General features: G+C 43.2%; 1 protein-coding gene across 1 annotated transcript in view; it reads right to left on the bottom strand.

Moving 5' to 3' along the window:
• Positions 1-748: 748 nt before the first annotated feature.
• The window catches only part of LOC115197781 (potassium voltage-gated channel subfamily KQT member 1-like), a 245666-nt gene continuing 221899 nt past the window's right edge, over positions 749-24515 (bottom strand). Inside the window, exon 18 of the mRNA XM_029759575.1 lies at positions 749-925. Coding sequence (XP_029615435.1) covers positions 749-925 — 177 coding nt within the window. The remainder of the gene's footprint in view (positions 926-24515) is intronic.

Genomic DNA, 24515 nt, shown 5'->3' with positions numbered 1-24515 from the left:
TAGGATTTGAAGAATTCCTCTGTTAGACTGCTGGTCTGCTGTGGTCTTTAGTGAGTGCTCCTAATAATGTCATTAATGTGTTGGTTTGCTTGGAAATGATAATAATAATCAGTGCTCTGATGTGCCTCACTGAATGAATACAGTTGAATACATTAGCATAGCTTATGTGACTATTTACAGAGGAGTGAAAGTGGCAGGCTAATCTTATGTAACTACAAGCAAATGATGTGTGCTTTCCCTACACTCTATGCTGTGGAAGTTTCAGTAGCAGGTTTTCATAGTGCTGCTACTACAAAGGGAGATAGAGAGAAAAAACTTCTGAAGAAGAGGAGAACCCCATATGCCCGTTCACCATGATGTGGGGGACAGAGGATGGACGGCATGCCTGTGGCTGCCAGTATACTGCTGCCATGTTACCTCTCAAAGTTCTCTACCTCCCGTAACCTTCAGACAAGCCCACCTCTTCACCAGAGGGGAACAGAAGCAGGAGTTGACTTGTTCACATTCTCTCTCTAAGGTCAGAGGTCAAAGACAGTGACATAAAGGTTTTGGGGGTTATGAGACAAGGCGTAGCATGGGGTACTACATGTATGAGTAGCCAAACTACACCACCTTCCTAATGAAGTAAGAGGAGTACTCCCTTTTTCTTTATTTGAGTCTGTGCCCTCCTGGCCAAACAGCTAATATCTCATGCCTGGTCCTAGCCCCTGGTGGTTCCATCACTGGCGCCTGTCTGTCCACTGTGACATCACCGCCCCTCCTCCAAGCTGACGCCGATGCTCTGACGTCTCACGATGCTGATGCGGGAGCTGTAGGGGGCTGGGGGTGGAGGGGCTGGGGCCCTCAGGAGCAGCTCTGCCTTGGGCTTGTACTGGTCCACCAAGATCTTCAGCACTGCCTCCATCTTATGGTCCATCTGGTATATCTATTTATACAACACACACAAAATAAACAACAGAAGGGCACATGTTGTATAATGGGTGACTACAGGGAGGACATTTAACAAACAACAGAGACGGCCATATTATACACATGCTTGACTGGCAGGTTGGCATTTATTGAGATGACTCATGTACTGGAGGCAGCTCTGCAGGGTAGTTACTAGCTGGCACAGCCACAAAGTCATACAATCTGACTTTAAACCTAACCCTAGCCTTATTACCACAAGTATTTATATATTCCTGCTACCAGTCACTTTCCACTGTCCACTTTCCACTGTCTACGTGTATATCTGCCTATCACACCTATACTGTAACTCTTGCACACACACAGCCTCACTCACACACTTACACTTAGATACACACACTCAGCACCACCACACTCAGCACCACCACACTCAGCACCACCACACTCCCACCCACCACTTACGCTGCTAGTTTACTATTAATATTATTGACCCTGCTATCAATCACTTTCTCCTAATCCCGCCTATATGTACATATCTACTTCAAATACTCCAGTATTCCTGCACATTGCACATTTGGTATTAGCGCTGACCCTGTATATAGCTCCCTCTCCTATTTCTGGTGTTTTCGTTATTATATACACCACCATTCAAAAGTTTGGGGTCACTTAGAAATGTCCTTGTTTTTGAAAGAGAAGCAAATTTTTTGGGCCATTAAAATAACATCAAATTGATCAGAAATACAGTGTAGACATTGTTAATGTTGTTAATGACTATTTAGGCTGGAAACAGCAGATTTTTAATGGAAAATCTACATAGGCATACAGAGGCCCATTATCAGCAACCGTCACTCCTGTGTTCCAACGCCACGTTGTGTTAGCTAATCCAAGTTTATCATTTTAAAAGGCTAATTGATCATTAGAAAACCCTTTTGCAATTATGTTAGCACAGCTGAAAACTGTTGTCCTAATTAAAGAAGCAATAAAACTGGCCTTTAGACTAGTTGAGTATCTGGAGCGTCAGCATTTGTGGGTTTGATAACAGGCTCAAAATGGCTAGAAACAAAGACCTTTCTTCTGAAACTCGTCAGTCTATTCTTGTTCTGAGATCTAGGAAGAGTCTTGGTGGTTCCAAACTTTTTCCATTTAAGAATGATTGAGGCCACTGTGTTCTTGGGGACATTAAATGCTGCAGATTTTTTTTGGTACCCTTCCCCAGATCTGTGCCTCGACACAATGCTGTTTCGGTGCTCTACGGACAATTCCTTTGACCGCATGGCTTGGTTTTTGCTCTGACATGCACTGTGAACTGCGAATGTCCAAACAATTGAATTTACCACAGGTGAATTACAATCAAGTTGTAGAAACATCTCAAGGATGATCAATGGAAACAGGATGCACCTGAGCTCAATTTCAAATCTCATAGCAAAGGTTCTGAATACTTTCGTAAATAAGGTATTTCTGCTTATTATTTTTTTAATTTGCACAAAATTCTAAAAACCTGTTTTCGCTTTCTCATTATGGGGTATTGTTTGTAAATTGCTGAAGAATTATTTTTATTTAATCCATTTTAGAATAAGGCTGTAACGTAACAAAATGTGGAAAAGGTAGAGGGGTCTGAATACTTTCCGAAGGCACTGTACAGTATATATTTTTATACTTTTAGTTACACTATTTTGATATTGATGACTGCACTATTGGGTAGAGCGAAGCAAGTGAAGCATTTCCCTGTACTTGTGCATGTGACAATAAAACTTGAACTCTAAACTAAACCTAAACTTATTATTATTATTAAGAATACTTACTTATTCTAAACTAACTTCAATTTCACATTTTTTATGAATTTTTACGATATATAGCCAATTTTGACTTTGCAGCTGGCCCATCTAGTGGAAATCTAGTAATTATATGTGCGTGACTGGAGTAAATCAGTGAGGGCATTTAAATGGGTGCAGCAGTTGAGGAGTGTCCCTGAGTTTGTGCCTTTCTTTTGTCCGCGATGCCAGGTCTCTAATATGACCCCATCCCAATGACAGACCAGTGGTGTATAATGACATGTTCGTCTATCTGTCACGGTCTACCTACTAAAACCACTCATTAAAGCAGCTGGGCCGGTTCAGTGATCCAGGAGTGGGAGGGAGGGCTCTTAGTACACACACACACACACACACACACACACACACACACACACACACACACACACACACACACACACACACACACACACACACACACACACACACACACACACACACACACACACACACACACACACACACACACACACACACACACACACACACACACAAGGAGCTGTGGCTGCATGGCTACTGTTGACATGGTGTTGCAACTGTAAACAAAGGTGTGTCTGTCACCCAATAGATAGGGACATCGCATCTCCACCAGGCGACTTCTTTCTATTACTAACCCAGACTGTCTGCCGACACACAGACACACACACTCGTGCGCACACACCTTTCTGAACATCAATGAGTTTTTACAGATCTTTACTGCAATGCTTTGCGTCTTTATATCTGAGTTATCCAGTTATCTTTTCAGGAAGGCATTATCTTAGGCTTTACTTAACACTACTTGTTAACCTGATTTCTAAATGCAATAGAGACCAATAGTAATGGGGTCTTTTTGTAGGAACTAACTTGTGTTATATATATGAGTCACGTTCATTGGACAAAGCCTATGGTGAAATGAATGGCGTTTTTGTAATGTTTTTGGATAAGTGCAGAAAATAAGGTCTGTGGTAAACACAGGCTGAGGAGATCTAATACGTTTTGTTCCATGAGATCATCTTCATCAGCTAACGCCACATTTTGTGAATTTTGAAGCGTTTATGTAATCAGAAAAAGCACATAAAGGCTTCATAATTCATAAAGTTCATGTAAACTGACTGCTATTATCTTATAGAACAAAACGTATCAGATCTGTGTTAACCTCAGACCTTATTTTCAGCGTTTATCCCAAAACCCTAGTCTTTCCCCATTCATTTCCCCCATTGGAATGGCTGAACGAACCAGAGGTAAGTCATTTCCGTTTTTTAGGACTACAAGCTGGCAAACTCTATAGTCATTGAGATACCTGGTAATGGGTCCTGATGAAGTTGAAGGGAAGAGAAAAGTACATCAAAGTACATGAATGAGCCATGGCATCTCATACAACAGACAGACAGGAATGTGTAGACTCTCATTCCAGTCATAACTGATAGTGAGGAACCATGCAGTATTTTGTCTGAAATTCACATTGCAGACTTCACTGGTATTTTTTTGTGTTGAGGATTAGGCTCCTCTTATCCATCTTTGAGTGTGTGTGCTTGACAGCCATGACACTTTTATAGTAGACCAGGACATTGGGTATCACTCATTGTTATTGGGATATGAAACCATGGATGAAGCATATTAAATCACATACAATAAGATCACCCCACAGCGATGATTCAGTCAGGCATCATAGAATCATCAAAGTAGGAAGGAAGCAAAAAAAAACAAAGGTTTGAACAAGCCTTGGATTAGACTACATTGTTTATCATGACCTAAATAGCTGTGTTAAGAAGATAGACCACATGCTCCCTGGTCTGTGGGCAGAACATACAACGGTATCATAAACATGTCGGCAGTCATTTATACTTCTCAGCACGCCTATGGTTTTTAGCATGTGTCAGGAATTCCTGTCATGTATCTGGGCTGAACTGGGTTAGGGTTAAAATCCTGAACAGGGTTAGGGTTAGGGCTCGAGCTAGAGTTCTGAACAAGGTTAGGGGTTGAAGCTAGGGGTTATGGACAAGCCTTTCTTGTTACTGTGTTTTTCCTCCTTTTCCAGGGCCTTAAATCCAACCCTAACCCTAACCCTAGCTTCATGTCCACATCCTGGTTCAACCCTAACTCTAGCCTCAGTAACAACCCTAACCCTAATTCTACACTCTTAAAAATAAAGGTGCGAGTTGGAACCAAATAAGGTTCTGGAGAGCGATGCAATAAGGGAAACATTTTAGGGTTTCTGAAGAACCATAAATAGGATGGTTCTTTGAAGAACCATACAAAAATCCAAAATCAGAAATGTTTCGGCCCTCCAGGACCGGAATTGAATAGCCCTGCTGTAGGGTTTCCTTGTTTGTATATTTCCCAGGGTGCCTTGAGTGAATTTAAGAGTTACCAGTACCACCCATGACTGTGTTTGCTAGAGACAGAGACATGGCTGTTGCATTCTCACATGCTCTGTCCTGTGGCCTTCACCAAGTGAGATCCTAAGTGAATAATATGTTGTCTTTCAGACAATATATATTTCGTAAGGAAGGACTTATTTTAAGGACCTAGTTTTACCATAATGCAGTGACCTGAAACTCATAGTTTGCAGGCCACATCAGGCCTGCAAGTCACATTTTGCTAGTTTCCAAAGTGATGTGTAATTCCTATTAGAATCCAGCCAGAGTGGGGATATTCAACATTTTGAATTTCTATTCACCTGCAACCTACATTCAGAATGACTGCCAGGTATGGGAAGAGTAAGACATCTAAACTGGAAAAAACATTTCAGTATCACGAATGGTTGCAATAAGTCCAAGTAACAGATTGGAATAGTTTAGAAACATTTATGTTGTTTATATTTGAGTAGCATAAGATGAATTACTCAATCAGTGTATATGCAAAAACGTAGATATTGAAACAGCCAATAAGAAAAAGATCTACCTGCAATAGAGCATGCTGGGAAATATAATAACGATGGGTGTGGTTTTGGTTCAACTCCAATTTTGAACACCAACACTAACCGCTTAGTTTAAATGTAACTATTTACAGTCCTAATTTAACTCTTGAATCAACACTAGAAATGTTACATTGAAAAATCAACACTAGTTAACACTGGCCAATTTGCTGCGTGGTATGAAAATAACTTCCATACATTTCAAGTGCCTTTTAGAATTCTGATGAACCGTAGATGCCACGTCAAGAACCCCACACTTAACTCAAAGGTTCTTTATCGGGCAAGAGTTCTCCAAGGAGCCTTAAGCTCCGAGGAAGAACAGTTTAAGAACCTTCATTTTTTTTCAGTGTAGCTTTATGTCAACATCCCAGTCAACTCTCACCCTAGCCTCAACTACAACTCTAATCCTAACCCTAGCTTCATGTCCACATCCCAGTCAACTCTCACCCTAGCCTCAACTACAACTCTAATCCTAACCCTAGCTTCATGTCCACATCCCAGTCAACTCTCACCCTAGCCTCAACTACAACTCTAATCCTAACCCTAGCTTCATGTCCACATCCCAGTCAACTCTCACCCTAGCCTAATAGGTGTTAGCTCAGGGAGCTAACACAAGTCGTCTGGTCTCAGTCAAGGTGCTTATCAAACCACCTCCATTAAACTGATCCTAGATCTATGCCTGCTGGCAACTTCACCCCAGGATAGGCAGTGGCAGGCAACATAGAAGAGTGTGTGACTGACTGACCGCTGCTGGGATCGTGTCACTGTGGAGGGGCAGGGATGGCTGGTGACAACGCTGTCTGCCTCACTGTGTCAAAGGACATGTGATACACGGACAGGTGATGCCTCAGCTGTCCCCAACCCACCCACTCCACCCTCCTAAACAACACATGGTACAAACCACCAGACAGCCTCCCCGCCCCACTCATACTATGTGGCACAATCTTTTTTTTATATATATATATAGGGCGAGGCACCAAAGCCCTTAGGATAACACAGTAGCCTGAAAAACACAAACATTTTCAATTGAATGTTTAACTGAAACTATATGGGGCCAAATTTGTTTAGGAGGGGGACAACAAAGCTAGGCTGGGACCCCACCCTGCCAAGCCTAACCAATAGTAGGGGAAACACTGTTCTGAGACCCATAGAGGCCCAACCCTCTCTCTGCAACCCTGTCTGTCCCAAAGTGTCTCTTCACAGAGGGACAGCAGTGGGGGGAACGTGGGCTTAGTGGGGACCAACTGGGGACAGGGGACCAGGACCCAGTGGCTGTGTTGACAGAGGAACACCCTTCCGTTCCTGGCTTACCTCCTGCCCCTTCCCTGGGACCAGCTGTATTATCTGCAGAGCAGCCTCACCCAGCCGCTAAACACTGCTGAACGCCAAATGCCCCGTTCTTTGTTCGTTTGAGTTTGTTTGACGACAACAACAACAGCAAAGCAGTCAGTTCAGTCCAGAGCTCAGGCTTGTCACAGCTTGGGACTAGGTCTGTCCAATCATACTCATGTGTGACCCTAGTCAGCCTACTAAACACCAGTTATCACACAGCAAAAATAAACGAGAGAAATAGAAACCTGCCTAAAATTATAGTAGTTCTTGTCACAGTTAATTAGCACATCGAGCAAATCTCCTCCTGCTCGCAGACTGGACTGAAAGACTGGACTGCCTGGTCTAATTGCATGGTTCATTTTGAGTCCAAATAAAGGCCATGTCTGCATCTGAAATGGCACCCTAGTACCAATATAGTGCACTACTTTTGACCAGAGTCTATAGGCCCTGGTCAAAAAGTAGTGCACTATATAGCGAATAAGTTACCATTTCGGACGCAGTCCATTTCTGGGCTGGGTCGAGGTAGAATATAATACTGCAGGTCTAAATTTAGCTTATTTTTTTTTTCTTTCCAGAGGGGCAATAGCATAATTACTATGGATAATTACTCTGTGTTGAAGCTGCTTCGGGGAAGAACTCTTCTAGCTTTACCATCTGAGTGGAACAAACACAGTCGGTTAATCTAAACAAGGTTTCTGGAAGGAAAACTTCAGGGAAACTCTCTGACACATGTAATCATGTGATTCATACTGCCATCTGTTGGAGGGAGGGAAAGGTCGGGTTGCTGCTGTTGAGGTATTACAGTTTATTCATGTTAATAACATACAGTAATAGCATGGATACTAAGAAATAGAGACGTTCTATTGCAACAAATCCGTGAGAAAGTAATAGGCTGAGAATTGTTTTATATCCTAGATGTGTATATGTAGAACTATTATTAGGTAGTATTATGAAGTAGTATTCAGGAGAAAAACACAGGTTTAAACGGCAACATCTCCAGGAATGTCCTCTTAATAAACACGGACAGATGCCGACGTCTTTTAGATGTCTTTTTTTTGTACCGGACCAAATCTGAACCAATCATAGACATCTGTTTGGTTCAGATTTGGTCCGGTCCGGTCTGTCCATGATTTGGCCCAAACATACTGTAGACATTGATGTTTGGTTCAGATTTGATCTGGTCTGGACTGGCTTTGACTTCAACGTCCACAGACTGGCCTTGATTTGGCCCAATCATAGACATTTATGTTTCACAAGTTTGGACAGCACAGTACAGTACTGCAGAGCACAGCAGTGTACAGTACATTACAGTACAGTAAAGAAAAGTGGAGTATAGTACAGTACAGTAAAGTACAGTACAATACAGTAGAGCACAGTAGAGAACAGTAAAGTGTTCAGATTTGGTCTCGTCCGGACCAACCACATTTTTACTTGTTTTTGGGGCAGAGCTCATTAGAGTAATACCCAGCATGCTTTGTAAGTGTTTGTTTATACATTTACATGTTCAGTCATTCAGCAGACACTCTTATCCAGAGTGACTTACAGTCAGTGTATTCAGCTAAGGTAGATAAATAACAACATATCACAGTCATAGCAAGGAAAAAACATCTATGTAACCGTTACTGAGGCTCCTCTTTCCTATAATGAATAGACAGAACAATTATTATCGGGATAAAATGGTTATTTCATTGAGAATGTGTGTGCAGTTGAAATTTTGCCATAAAATCAATGACCAAAAAATAAGTGTTTTCAATATCTGTAAATGTCTTTTCAACTTTCAATCAGAACTGAAAATGAACCCGATTTCAACTTTTTTTTCTTTTTCCAGACGTTGAAGTCGTGTTCATTTTAGGTTATTACTGGACTGGCATCTAAGAGGAGTTAGCCCTATTAAAAACCAGATTCCCGTCATTGAACTGCCGTAGCTCTCCATCACCATTGAAAATTGGGAGAGAGTAGGGAAAAAATGGAGCGACAATTGGCAAAAGAAAACAATTCCACAAGTCACGATCGGTGCCCATCGTGATATGTGTGCCATTTATGTTCCCTCTGGTGACCCTAGACTGGAGCCCCTGCACATCAGCCCAGCCAGTCCCATCCAACCTCAGCTGGGGCTCTCTCTCTCTCTCTCCCTCACTGTCTCTGGGCCTTGGGTCTGAAGCCGAAGGGCATGTCAGTGGAGCTTCCTTTTCCCCTGCACAGGAATAACAACATGGGGTCAGGTCAGGTGAGCATCGCTCAGCCTATGGGTTACTCGGGGCCCTCTGCCTAGGCCTACGCTGCCCTGCCTGGCTGCATTCTCATTGTGTGAAATCCCCCCTCCTATGGCCCCTGACCCAGCCTTACACCCCCCCCCCCCCCATCTCCTGGAGCAGAAGCAGAGAGATCTCACACAATGGACAATGTACAGCAGGAGCACACACTGGACTCGCTGTGTGTATGTGTGTGTGTATATGTTTATGTGTGTGACTAACAAGCTGCACTGTGGTCATCAGAGGGGGGGGTGGGGGGGGGTAGAAGGAGGGGAGGGTGGATAGAGGGAAGTAGGAACAGAGGGACAGAGGGGGGGTTGGCTTTTGTCTCCAGCCATGTTTGTACATTTTAAACGGAGGAGAGATGCAGCCTCCTCCCAGACTCCCAGGGTTAGGCCTTGAGAAGAGTAATGGAGCGAGGAGAGAGGCTGAGCGCAGATGAAGCTTCAGATGACCTATGGGATCTAGTGTACCATATAACTTCCTAGACATCTGCCTTCTCCCTCAGTATACAGAGAGACTGAAAGAGAAAGGAAGAGAGAGCGAGATAGAGAGAGCAGACAGAGCAGACAGAGAGAGAGAGCAGACGGAGAGAGAGAAGACAGAGAGAGAGAAGACAGAGAGAGAAGACAGAGAGAGAAGACAGAGAGAGATATACAGAGAGAGAGAGAGAGAGAGAGAGGAAAAGAGAGAGAGAAAAAGCAAGAGAGATGTTTTATGATGTCCGTTCCTCTCTGGGAGCGTGGGACAGAAAGGTCCTGAGGAGGGAGAGGGAAGAGGGAGGAATGGAGGGAGAGGGGAGAACAGACAGATTCACTTCAAAGCAGACCTAGCCCAGTGTCATTTAGAGCGTTGTTTTTCCTGCTTTCTGTGTGTTAACTCTTGTCAACTCATCTCTTTCATATTTGCGAGAGAGATTGTTTGTCATGAGATTTGTTATGACAAAGGAATGCGATACTCATATCTCATCGCTTGGGTATATTGATGTGTGTGAATGTACACTCCATATGTATTTGGACAGTGAGGCTTATATTTTACATTTGGCCCTATACTCCAGCATTTAGGATTTGAGTATCTAGTCCCCCAATGTGAAGAAGTCATAAGTATTTGGACAAATTCACTTAGTGTATGAAAGGAGTCAAAAGTTTAGTATTTGGTCCCATATTTTGAGCACACAATGACTACATCAAGATTGTGACTCTACAAACTCGTTGGATGGGTTTGCAGTTTGATTTGGTTGTGTTTTGAGTAATGTTTTGCCCACTGAATGGTGACTGATGACTTGAGTAATTTTCTTTCTAAGTGAGTAGATAAGATGTTTCTGAACATTTCAGAATGAATCTTGATAATTCCATGATCAAGAAAAATCTTGAATGAATCATGAATAATGATGAGTGACATGCCATTCATAGGCTACAACAAAACATGCTAACATCTCACCATTACCAATAACAGGGGAGGTTAGCTTTATTTTGGGGATAAGATATTTATTCATGATTTTTGGGGTATGTTCATATCTGTTATCATGGTAGCATCCACATTAATGTAGAAGTGTTCCGAAACATCTATTTACAATAAAAGTGACTCCAAAATGACACAATAGAGTACTCACCATTCAGTTCCTGTTGGGCAAAACATAACCTGAAACACAACCAAAACAAAACTGCAAATGCATCCAACAAGTTTGTAGAGTCACGGCTTGATGTAGTCCTGGCTTGCGCGCTAGGAATATGGGACCAAACACAACACGTTTGACTACTTAATACATTAGAAGTAATGTTGGGGAGCTACATGTAGTTCAACTAGTAATTAAGCTACATTTTATAGTATCTTGGTGGTAGTTTAGTTTATCTTGGTAGGGTTTTCAGAAGTTAATTACTGTTTTGCCATGTAGTGGTGTAGCTAACCACTGGAACTACACACTACTATTTTTGCAAAATGAAAAGAAAAATATGGCTGAAGTAGGCAAGAATTTATTTTATTTTTCGGCATCAGACCTGCATAATTCTCACTTGAAACATAGTTTTTGTGTATAACCCCTAATTGTAACTCCTAACCCTAACCATAAACCTAACCCCTAGCCTAGCTAATGTTAGCCACCTAGCCACCTAGCTAACGTTAGCCACAGACATTGGAATTCGCAACCTATCATACGTTTTGCATTTCACATGCATTGTTACGTCTACTGCTGTGTCCAGGTTGCAGCACTGGAGTACAGAGCCAAATACATTTTTTTCTAGCTTCACTGTCCAAATAAATACAGAGGGTAGTGTATGTGTGTGTGTGTGTGTGTGTTATTGTCATTACCACAGGACAAACATGACACTGAGGGTGTGGTGTGTTTTGCTACAAAGCTGGTACAATCTGGGTAAAGTGTGTGTGTACTGTATGTGTGTGTAGACTCAAGGGTTGTGTGTTGATTTGAACCGTGCATCTAGGTGTTTTGTGTGTTGATTTTGAATCCAGTGCAGGAGAGAAATACTCCTAAACAAATGTGTGTGTGCACAGATCAAATTCACCAACAACCAACCAATGATCGGACCAACCGACCAGTAACTACAGCCAACTGGAAGCACACGGAGCACAGCTCAGATACACAGAGCCCGTCCGGCCCCTGCCAAGACGAATGGATTCAGTTTAACATTGGCAGATACAATATGTTCTTTGTATTTGTAAAAAGGAGAAAAGGGAGGAGAAGTGGAGGGAGGGTGGTTTGGGTTTTGAGCAGAGGGATTTGGTGGTGGGTTGGAGGGAGAAGGAGGAGGGGGTATTTAAAAGAACAGGAAACCAAGCGAGAGCACCTGACGCACATGATAAGTATCAAGGCCTTTGCCACGTGCCAAAGCCTTTCCAGGGGGGGGGGGGCAGGGACAGGCGCTCCCCACCGCCTAATCTCCTTCACTGAGTAGGCGTGCTCTCAAAGCTGCTTTTGTTTCAGAGCTACTTTCACAAGGAGGTACAATCCGCGTCCGTATGGGGCGGGTGGCCTCTTTCTCTCTCCACCCCACCTCTCAGCCCCTCATCCATCTCTCTCACTCCACCCTCCTAAGCACTGTTGTTGGGAGTGCCATTTTCCTAGTCCCCTGACCCGGGCCATCAGGGCCCACATACAGTGCAGCAGACGGACAGAATGACAGCTGGAGGGACGGGAGGGGGGGTTATTTGATTTACTGATCACCCTGTTTGGACATGACTGAGGAGCTGTGAGGGGGAATGTGTGGGAACAGTGACGGCTTTCATGTAGAGAGAGAGAAAAAAACACCTCGACATCAATTCAGACGGAAACGTGCGATGGCTTTGAAATCACGGTGGTGGGCCCATTAGCGTTTTTTCACGTTGAACGATGTGAGAGTCGGCAACATGTCACCGAACACCAGATACACGCGTGGATAAACAGGCTAGTAGCAGGGTAAAGAGGTGAATTAGGAGACTGATGAGTTACCTGTCAGACTGCTGAGGCAGCAGTGAATTAGCTATCATGTTGTTGCTCCTGTTGTTCTCACAGCAATGCGGATGCGTGGAAGTCTGTATCACGGAATAAGAGCCTGTCAGTTAGTGAATAAATGGCTCTACATAGGTACCTCTTGGTCTTATCATCACCGTGGTGTGGAAAATGTAACAATCATGTCTTTTATAGGGAGCATCTTACAGCATTCCACATTACTATCAGCGACAGAATGAAATAGAACATCTATTGTATTGTAACTCTACGAGTCCTTCGCAGACTGAGTCTAACCCCTATTTAGTCGGCTCCATCAAGCTGTCACCACACATGAGGATGCCACTCCAGTCTGGCTGTCAGAAACACATATCATAATCATTTTATTTCACAAATCTGCCAGTAAAGCCTTGTGGATGTTGAATAAAACTAGGGACCTGGGAGTGAGGTCCTGTAAAATATTGGGCCAGTTGCCTTTTTCAGCAAATGTCCTTGGTGACAGCTGGAAGTCCTCCCCTCTTTACTGGTCCCCAGCATGGTGGCCCAGGGGACGAGAGTGGCAACAAACACACCAAACACACACATGCAGGCACATGCAAGGACACACACACGAGCACACACGCATACCCACCCAGACACACGCACACGGCTGTTCCTCCAGGACCATTATTTCTCCAAAGAGCCTTTACGATACTACTACACTTCGATGCGAATTTGCATCTGAAATGAAACCTTGGTAGTCAACCTCCCTGTGAAACTGACAATAAGTACTTCAACCGTAATATTCGTCTAACTCCGTTAGTGTTGTGTTGCGAGGAAGCAACTTGTTCAACCAATGTAACAATGACTCCTGACATCTCTCCCCACCTTCATCAACATGCCAATGACTCAATGGGACAAACATGGCATCATCTGTTCACCAGCCTGGTCTTCAAGCCCTGCCCTACCCTGGAAACCTGTTGCTGGGTCTGTCTGTGATTCCCTCTGGCTGTCTGTCTGTCGCCACACTCACCAGGCCTGTTGGCAGCTGGTAGCTAAAACACTGTTACCAACCAACCATGCACGGTGCCCCAACAAGGGAGGTTTACAAGTGTGGTTTAAATGACAGGGACACATGGGGCTGGGGTGCCTGGGGGCTGTTTGACTGGGGGCTTGGGGTCCACGGCGTCCTCGGGCTAGTCCTGAGCTCCCCTGTGTGGCCAACAGGAGAGGCTTTATGGGGGGAGAGGTGGCCCCTGGACCAGCTGCTACCACACATTGCCACCACAACCAGTCATGGTAGCTAGCCACATGGTTGCATACCAGGCAAGGGAAGTGGCTGTTTTAAACCAAATAATGTTTGTCTTCCTCTAGCCTGGTCCCAGATCTGTTATTGCTGTCTATCCAACTCAAGACAGCACAAACGGATCTGGGACAAGGCTAGTCTTCCCCTGCTAGTCTTTGTCTTGGTACTAATCAGAGCGTTGGCCTATTATGTTAAATCTCATGAAATAAATGGCATCACTTAGCTACAGGTCAAAGGTTATTGAGATACTAACTCCTACATCTGTTTGGGTGTCATTAGCAACAAAGGCAGCCTCTTGTCAGACATGATATCAGGCACAGATAACGCCTGCCTGGCCGGTGGTCCAACCAACACCCAAACCCTGACTGATCTGAAGCGAATCACAAGACAAACACAGTGAAGTAAACAATCCAGTCAGAGCCAGTCAGTGCAATGTAAACAGAGTCAGAGAGAGAGCCAGTTGTTTGGGGTTGAAGGAATGGGGGACGGTGCACCACTCCAGACAGAGTGGGGTCTGGGTCGGAACGTGTGCCTGACCATCAGCTGTCTCCCAGTGACTCAAGGCAAAGCAGTGCCCAGACTGTGGCCCTGCCTGGCGCTCGGGTCGGTGACAAGGCCAGCCAGCATGCCAGCTGATCCAGCCCCCCGTCACCACTGGAGAGCCCCATAAGCAGCATTAAATCAGATAAAGCCAGTTTTATGCTATATGGCCTCCCAGGAACAGCTGGCTCAGAGAGAGAGAGAGAAGAAAGAGGGAGAGATAGACAGAAAGAGAGAGAGCTCTGTCGTCCCCTCGTCTGTTTCCAAATATAGTCCGTGTCTCCCACTCACTCTCTGTTTTTGTTATTGTGGCTTTTGTCCTTCATTGAAGACGCAGACATGAGAAAAACATTTACGTTTGGAGTATCGCTTTTGTAAAGACGTTTGTTTGGCTTCCATCGGGTGATGGTGGCGTCTCAGATGGTGAAGGGAAAGAGGAAGGTAACTATATACGATGGAGTCGTCTGGTTGGCTAGCGACAGTGTGACCGATTCTGAAGTCGTCTGGTTGGAGCTTGGAGTAATGCACTTAGATTTGACTGGGGAACGAACATGACTTTGGACTCCCCTTCGTCACAACCCCACCTCCCCAAAAAAAAACATTTTTGCAGAACTGAATGACAGACCAATTTGTTACACAACTTTAACAAGGCTCTAAGGTGAAATATTAAAATGGCTATTTACTATATTATAAGTCCAAGATGTTATTTCTAACTCTGTCACCTCTATCACAACCCAACATTCTTCCCGCAAGACCAACAACCACCATGGCAGCTACTGTAGTCAAAACAAGCTCTTGATAAGGCTAAATGAAACTATTCCAGCCACTTGGCTACGCTGGCCAGTAACATTCTGTGCCTCCAAGCCCACCGGCACCGCAGTAATATCAACATGAAAATATACAATGTATTTTTTTTTCTTTCAATAAAAGTGACTGTTCTGTTCGGCATCCCAGGTATTTGTCTAATCAGTCTGGGCTATGTTTTTGTTGTCTGGTCTGTGCGTTCACCCCCAGCATTCCCTAGATGCTAATCATCATCAGATCCTTCAGACACAAACAGGAAGGTATTTAATCAGAACATCAGTAACTAGTTCCATCTCAGAGAGAGGCCTCTCTTTCTCTCATACACTGGGATACAGGAGAGAGGGGGAGAGAGGGAGGGAGGGAGGGAGGGAGGGAGGGAGAGAGAGAGAGAGAGACAGAGAGAGAGAGAGAGAGAGAGAGAGAGAGAGAGAGAGAGAGAGAGAGAGAGAGAGAGAGAGAGGAGAGAGAGAGAGAGAGAGAGAGAGAGAGAGAGAGAGAGAGAGAGAGAGAGAGAGAGAGAGAGAGAGAGAGAGAGGAGAGAGAGAGAGAGAGAGAGAGAGAGAGAGAGAGAGGAGAGAGAGAGAGAGAGAGAGAGAGAGGAGAGAGAGAGAGAGAGAGAGAGAGAGAGAGAGAGAGAGAGAGAGAGAGAGAGAGAGAGAGAGAGAGAGATGCACAGCTGCCCGGGCACAATCGACCTCACAGTACCTACTCAGTCTGCGGCACGTCATTGGAAAAGGCCAATTGCCTCTTGTCCGTATGATGGTAAAAGCGGGTTGGAGAAGAAAAAAAACCACACATACAGAAATAGAGCCTTAGTCACTTAGCTGCTGTTCTGAATGGCAAATACTGTACTCACATAGAGCCTGCACACCAACAACAGGCCCCTTAATGCCAAAGGGCCAAGAATTCATCACACTAAAGATGTATTAAACTCTGTGGACTATTATAGTTTCTAAAGCATGAATGAGAGAATTCAGCTCTGTATTTAGCTGTGGACACAGACTGTGTGATACTGGGCTTTCACAGGGCACAGGCTGTAGCAACACACACACATGTGCACGCACACATACACTCAAAATATCAGCCTGACTCTGGCGCTCTGGCCCTCTGGCTCTCTTAGTCCCCTCAGCCCAGCCCAGCCTGACAGCTGAGGGTCCAGCCCAGGGGGAGAGAGAGTGGTACCTGTCCCACACCGTTATCGGGGGAGCAACAGGTGGAAGTGCAGTATGTGTGTGAGCAGGGCTGGGCTGGGGGGACAGAGAGAGCCAGAGCACCAGAGCCAGAGCACCAGAGCCAGGCTGATATTTTTTTGCCTGTAGTTAAAAGGGGAGTGGGCGGCCTGTGCCCATCAAACACAACCCCCTGCCTCTCTCCCTGCATCCCCCCACAAGGAAGCAGTCAGGAAAGATCACAGTCCTCATTTAGGCAGCCTGTTGATTTAAAGGGCGGGGGGCAGACCCACTCAGGAAATTACTGCAGGTAGCTCTTTTAAAGTTCCTCCATACTGAATTAGGCCTTTCTATTTTTAACATGAAATTGGCACACTATGCCACTGTCTGACTGAATGAGATGGTTCCTCTCTGATGGCAGCCAGGGTTACAGAGAGAGAGAGAGAGAGAGAGAGCGAGAGAGCGAGAGAGAGCGAGAGAGAGAGAGAGAGAGAGAGAGAGCGAGAGAGAGAGAGAGAGAGAGAGAGAGAGAGAGAGAGAGAGAGAGAGAGAGAGCGAGAGAGAGAGAGAGAGAGAGAGAGAGAGAGAGAGAGAAAAAAATAAGCCATTGGTCGCACGATTTCTTAAGAACGCAGCTACACATAGCCTGCATCCCAAATGGAAACCATATTCCTTATATGGTGTACTAATTTTGTCCAGGGCTCAGTGCAATTGTTTTTAAAGATATACATTACCAGTCAAAAGTTTGGACACACCTACTCATTCAAGGGTTTTTATGTGTTTTCCTATTTTCTACATTGTAGAATAATAGTAAAGACATCAAACTATGAAATAGCACATATGGAATCATGTAGTAGCCAAAAAAGTGATAAACAAATCAAAATATATTTTATATTTGAGATTGTTCAAAGTAGCCACCCTTTGCCTTGATGACAGCTTTGCACACTCGTGGTATTCTCTCAACCAGATTCACGAGGAATGCTTTTCCAACAGTCTTGAAGGAGGTCCCACATATGCTGAGCTCTTGTTGTCTGCTTTTCCTTCACTCTGCGGTCCAACTCATTCCAAACCGTTTCAATTGGGTTGAGGTCGGGTGATTGTGGAGGCCAGGTCATCTGATGCAGCACTCCATCACTCTCCTTCTTGGTCAAATAGCCCTTACACAGCCTGGAGGTGTATTTTGGGTCATTGTACTGTTGAAAAACAAATGATAGTCCCACTAAGCCCAAACCAGATGGGATGCATATCGCTGCAGAATGCTGTGTTAGCCATACTTGAATTGTAAATAAATTACTGACAGTGTCACCAGCAACAACATCACACCTCTTCCTCCATGCTTCACGGTGGGAACCACACATGTGGAGATCATCAGTTCATCTACTCTCAGAAAGACACAGTAGTTGGAACCAAAAAACTCAAATTTGGACTCATCAGACCAAAGGACAGATTTCCACCAGTCTAATGTCCATTGCTCATGTTTCTTGGCCCAAGCAAGTCTCTTCTTCTTCTTAGTGTCCTTTAGTAGTGTTTTTATTTGCAGCAATTTGACCATGAAGGCCTGATTCACACAGTCTCCTCTGAACAGTTGATGTTGAGATGTGTCTGTCACAACACAACTGATTGGCTCAAACGCATTAAGAAGGAAAGAAATTCCACAAATTAACTTTTAACAAGGCACACCTGTTAATTTAAATGCATTCCAGGTGACTATCTCATGAAGTTGGTTGAGAGAATGCCAAGAGTGTGCAAAGCTGTCATCAAGTGAAAGGGAAGCTACTTTGAATAATCTTAAAAATATAAGATATATTTTGATTTTCTTAACACTTTTTTGGCTACTACATGATTCCATGTGTGTTATTTCATAGTTTTGATGTCTTTACTATTATTCTACAATGTAGAAAATAATAACAATAAAGAAAAACCCTGGAATGAGTAGTGTCCAAACTTTTGACTGGTACTGTATATACTTAAATCATACTTCATTAATACATTTAATTAAATAGAAGTATGTCCATGATATATATACTTTAGAATATTTAAAAATATCTAAATTATATCTATTTTTTTGCATTTAATTTCAACTTTATTAGCATTGAAGTATATTAAATGCATTTCAAATTATCTAAACTGGGACACTTTTTTGTCCTTCAGTGTTTTCTTAAGTATGTTGGATAAAGAGCAAAACAAATATACCTTAAGTAAATTTTCTTTGTATTTCTCATAAATTAGAAGTACTGTATACAAACATTCTAATTCAGTGTTAATGAACGTTTGATGTAGTTGACCAATCAACATCATTGTATTATTAGTATACTAGCATGAGCAATTAAATGGTATTTGAATTAGAATCCCTGTATTTTCTTTACAAATAAAGTGTATTTATGTGCTTCAAGTATGGTTTTACAAATAGACCTACTCAATTATCACATTGGCTATTGTTTTGAGACATTTAAAGGTTACCTTGATAAGCCAAGGCATCATCTCAGCCAATGTTACAACAGGCTATTTACAAAACAGTTGTTGCTGGAGCAGCAATTTACAAGTAACATATTCGATAACTTTGCACCAGTGGCATTTTTCACTTTTTAGTTATTCACATATCGGTGATAAATTAACATTAAAAAAAATGTGTGATGTGTAATTAAAAGTACAACATTACCCAGTTGGAAAATTAACATCAAAACATTTCAATAAGAGAAATATGAGGAAAAACATAATATTCTAAATAAAAACTTCAGCTGCAGAAAAGGAAGCAAGGTAATATGCAAATGTTTTTTTGAAAGTATACTTAAATATAATTTTATTTTGAATATTTCAATAATACATTTTTTTCCACTCCATATACAATCATATACATACGAACAACAACTTACAGATACACACAATGACTATGTCTCATCTGCCCAGACCCTCATGCTCAGACCCCCATCTGTAGTGCCTGCATTATTGTTTGACACTTGGCCATAAATTTGATCAATTTGTTTTTCTCGGTCGACCATGCTATTTACAATATTTCAATAATACATCTTTATATTTTTCCATTGTGTTAATGATGGCGGATTGTTTGATTTCCAATATACGTTTTTTTTAAGATGAATGATGAGAAGAGAATCATCTAGCCCATCTTTCCAGAGCTCTAACCTGAAGATCACTGATGTCATGATTCAACATTGTTTTTTTATGAGTGCCCAGTTGTCTTGAAAGCACCATAAATTCATAAAATGCCAGACTTGGATGACAAAGTTTCCTGACAAAATTTGCCCACAAGAAAGACTGCCACACCACCTTTTTCAAGTGAGCACAGCACAACAAGGTAAGTCCAAAAATGTCTTGTATGCTGCTGCATATATGATGTAATATGCCAGGGAGATATGTATACTGTAGCTAAGGAAGTTTTGTATATATTCCCTATCATATGTATAACATTTTCTGACTCAAATAAGATTGCCTCAAGGTTGCTCTGATGTCTAAAAGATTTCAAATCAACATTTTGTGATATAGAACTTTTAAGTTGCATGTATTTGAAACCATTGGTCAGTCCAAAATTACTTTTTAATTATGTCATGGAAATAAATGTATTTCTTAAACCTGGTTTAAGGTTAAGGTCTATTTCTTAAACCTTAAACCTGTTGTATTCGGTGCATGTGACAAATTAAATTTGATTTGATATTTTCTTGTGCTATGAAAAAGTATACTCAGGAAGCATGGTCCTCACCTGTGCATGTTCCCTTACGTGGAATAAACAATCATTATCATTGTCAACTTTCTCTTTCTCTGCACTCTTCTGAACAGAAATTCAGAAAGTACTTTAGATTTAACTGAAATTATACTTAGTGTACTTGATCACTCAGAAGCAGTTTCATAAAAAAATGTTGCAACTTAAAAACCACCAAGTGTATTTTGAATGGGTATACTAAATTACAATTATAGCATATGAAATTGAAGTACACTTTTAATAAGTGTGTTTAAGTGTAATGATAGTGAACATATAGACGAGGGAGGAAGAATTTTTTTCATGAGCATGGCCTTATTTCTATTACAGCATATTGGATGACTGTCATTCATATTCCATTCACCCAGTTCAACGTAACAGCGAAAGGTCTAGGCTACTACATGATACTAACATTTTCCCTAAACCCATCATCAGGTTGCCTAACAGGTTGAGAGACAAATTTGAGGTGACATTCAATACCGCCTTGCACACACTTGCCTACATCTAGCTGATGTAGGGTGTAATCATTAGTTCAACAGCTGCAAATGAGAGTTTCTATTGGACAAATTCAGGTATGTTTATCCCCATTTTGTTCCGTTTGCTTCCGTTTAAGAAATGTTTTTCAACAGAATCAGCGAAATGAATACACCCCTGACCATGTGTAAACACAGTTCACTTTCATAGCAGCCACATTGTATTCCTTCTCGCATGCGCTCTACCTCCTCTCACCTCTTCCTTTCGCTTGTGGACTTCAATGTACAACACATCAGCTATATGTGGCCAGGCAAAAAAACCTTTCCAAGCCAAACCGCTACACACAGCCTACATCATTGTCACCATAATTGCTAAAGTAATGTCATAGTCAGCATATATAATAGAACTAATGCGTTACTAAACTCGCTACAATCATACAGTAAAGTTAGTGTACAGTCAGTAAGCAGTTACACCTGCGGGCCCCGGTGGCAATAAATTAGTAAAACCAGAAGCTTACCTTGACTTGGAAGAGTTCCAGTGTTGTGTTGGAAAGTCATAGCCAGCTAGCTAACATAGCTGCATTTGCTAGCGAAGAAAGTGAAACTGAAAGTGAAAAAAATGACAATCCATCTCTCTCTCTCTATTTCTCTCTTGTTTCTCCTTCATCTTGGAAGAAATTAATTTGTTCTAAACTGTTCAACTATTGTCTTTCTCTCTTTGAGTCAACTATTCAACACATTTTATGCACTGCAGTGTTAGCTAGCTGTAGCTTATGCTTTCAGTACTATATTCATTCTCTGATCCTTTGATTGGGAGGACAGGTTGGAGGACATCCTCTGGAAGTTGTCATATTTACTGTGTAAGTCTATGGAAGAGGGTGAAACCTATGAGCCTCCTAGGTTTTGTATTGAAGTCAGAGGAGGATGGAAGCTAGCTGTCCTCCGGCTACACCATGGTGCTACCCTACAGAGTGCTGTGGAGGCTACTGTAGACATTCTTTGCAAAATAATGTGTTTTAATCAATTATTTGGTGTCGTGATTATATTTAGTTTAGTTTTATCTAAAAACAAAAACTTTTTACATGTTTCACTATTTGTATTTTTATTAAATTCACTGTCCACCTGAGGAGGAGCTTTCACTGAAGAAAATTAACCCCAATCATGCTCATAATTATGTTTCATTATGCCCATTAGTGCTTGTTGTTCATGGTAAAAACATGTTTTTTTAAGTGAAGACATTCCTGTCCTGATAACTGCGTGTGGAACACAATGCCATGGTAAACCACTCACTGCACTGCAGACATGTCTAACACAACAATGTTATTTTTAAATATTAAAATATATGTATTTTTATGAAATTCACTGAGGAGGATGGTCCTCCCCTTCCTCCTTCGAGGAGTCTCCACTGGTCTGACTGTACCTCAACAGCTGAGTACACTGTCACACAACTGGGTAAAAACTGTTGAGAAGCCTTTTTGTCCTAGACTTGGCACTCCGGTACCGCTTGCCATGCGGGAGTAGAGAGAATAGTCTATGAGTGGGGTGGCTGGGGTCTTTGACAATTTTTAGGGCCTTCCTCAGACACCGCCTGGTGTAGAGGTCCTGGATGGCAGGCAGCTTAGCCCCAGTCATGTACTGGGCCATACGCACTACCCTCTGTAGTGCCTTGCAGTCGGAGGCCGAGCAGGTGCCGTACCAGGCAGTGATGCAACCAGTCAGGATGCTCTCGATGGTTCAGCTGTAGAACCTTTTGAGGATCTGAGAACCCATGCCAAATCTTTTTAGTTTCCTGAGGGGGAATAGGCTTTGTCGTGCCCTCTTCACGACTGTCTTGATGTGTTTGGACTATTCTAGTTTGTTGGTGATGTGGACACCAAGGAACTTGAAGCTCTCAACCTGCTCCACTACAGCCCCGTTGATGAGAATGGGGGCGTTCTCGGTCCTCCTTTTCCTGTAGTCCACAATCATCTCCTTAGTCTTGGTTACGTTGAGGGATAGGTTGTTATTCTGGCACCACCCGGCCAGGTCTCTGACCTCCTCCCTATAGGCTGTCTCGTCGTTGTCGGTGATCAGGCCTACCACTGTTGTGTCATCTGCAAACTTAATGATGGTGTTGGAGTCGTGCCTGGCCACACAGTCGTGGGTGAACAGGGAGTACAGGAGGGGACTGAGCATGCACCGCTGAAGGGCTCCAGTGTTGAGGATCAGTGTGGCAGATGTGTTGCTACCTACCCTCACCACCTGGGGTCGGCCCATCAGGAATCCAGGATCCAGTTGCAGAGGGAGGTGTTTAGTTCCAGGATCCTTAGCTTAGTGATGAGCTTTGAGGGTACTATGGTGTTGAACACTGAGCTGTAGTCAATGAATAGCATTCTCACGTAGGTGTTCCTTTTGTGCAGGTGGGAAAGGGCAGTGTGGAGTGCAATAGAGATTGCATCATCTGTGGATCTGTTTGGGCCGTATGCAAATTGGAGTGGGTCTAGGGTTTCTGGGATAATGGTGCTGATGTGAGCCATTACCAGCCTTTCAAGCACTTCATGGCTATGGACGTGAGTGCTACGGGTCTGTAGTCATTTAGGCCAGTTGCCTTAGTGTTCTTGGGCACAGGGACTATGGTGGCCTGCTTGAAACATGTTGGTATTACAGACTCAATCAGGGACAGAATGAAAATGTCAGTGAAGACACCTGCCAGTTGGTCAGCACATGCCCGGAGCACACATCCTGGTAATCAGTCTAGCCCCGCAGCCTTCTGAATGTTGACCTGTTTAAAGGTCTTACACACGTTGGCTACGAAGAGCGTGATCACACTGTCGTCCGGAACAGCTGATGCTCTCATGCATGCCTCAGTGTTGCTTGCCTCGAAGCGAGCATATAAGTGATTTACCTCATCTGGTAGGCTCGTGTCACTGGGCAGCTCGCGGCTGTGTTTCCCTTTGTAGTCTGTAATAGTTAGCAAGCCCTGCCACACACATAAGACGAGCGTCGGAGTAGGTGTAGTACGATTCAATCTTAGCCCTGTATTGACGCTTTGCCTGTTTGATGGTTCATCGGAGGGCATAGAAGGATTTCTTATAAGCTTCCGGGTTAGAGTCCCGCACCTTGAAAGCGGCAGCTCTACCCTTTAGCTCAGTGCGAATGTTGCCTGTAATCCATGGTTTCTGGTTGGGGTATGTACGTACAGTCACTGTGGGTACGACGTCCTCGATGCACTGATTGACAAAGCCAGTGATTGATGTGATTTACTCCTCAAAGCCATCGAATGAATCCCGGAACACGTTCCAGTCTGTGATAGCAAAACAGTCCTGTAGTTTAGCATCTGCTTCATCTGACCACTTTTTTATAGGCCGTGTCACTGGTGCTTCCTTATTTATTTTTTGCTTGTAAGCAGGAATCAGGAGGATAGAATTGTGGTCAGATTTACCAAATGGAGGGCGAGGGAGAGCTTTGTACACGTCTCTGTGTGTGGAGTAAAGGTGATCTAGAATTGTTTTCCCTCTGGTTGCACACATGTTGATAGAAATTAATTAGGTAGAACTGATTTACATTTCCCTGCATTAAAGTCTATGGCCAAAAGGAGCGCTGCCTCTGTGTGAGCGGTTTCCTGTTTGCTTATTTCCTTATACAGCTGACTGAGTGCAGTCTTAGTGCCAGCATCCATCTGTGGTGGTAATTAAACAGCTACGAAAAGTACAGATGAGAACTCTCTTGACAAATAGTGTGGTCTGCAGTTTATCATAAGATAGTCTACTTCAGGCAAGCAAAATTTGGAGACTTCCTTAGATTTCATGCACCAGCTGTTGTTTACAAATATGCACAGACCGCCCCCCCCCCCCACCCCCCTCGTCTTCCGGAGTGTGCTGTTCTATCTAGCCGGTGCAACGGTGCATAGTATATCC

This window comes from Salmo trutta, chromosome 7 (assembly GCF_901001165.1).
Source record: "Salmo trutta chromosome 7, fSalTru1.1, whole genome shotgun sequence".
In the NCBI taxonomy this organism is placed as follows: Eukaryota; Metazoa; Chordata; class Actinopteri; order Salmoniformes; family Salmonidae; genus Salmo; species Salmo trutta.
Note: the sequence above shows the minus strand (reverse complement) of the source record. Positions and strands in the feature narration are given on the sequence as shown.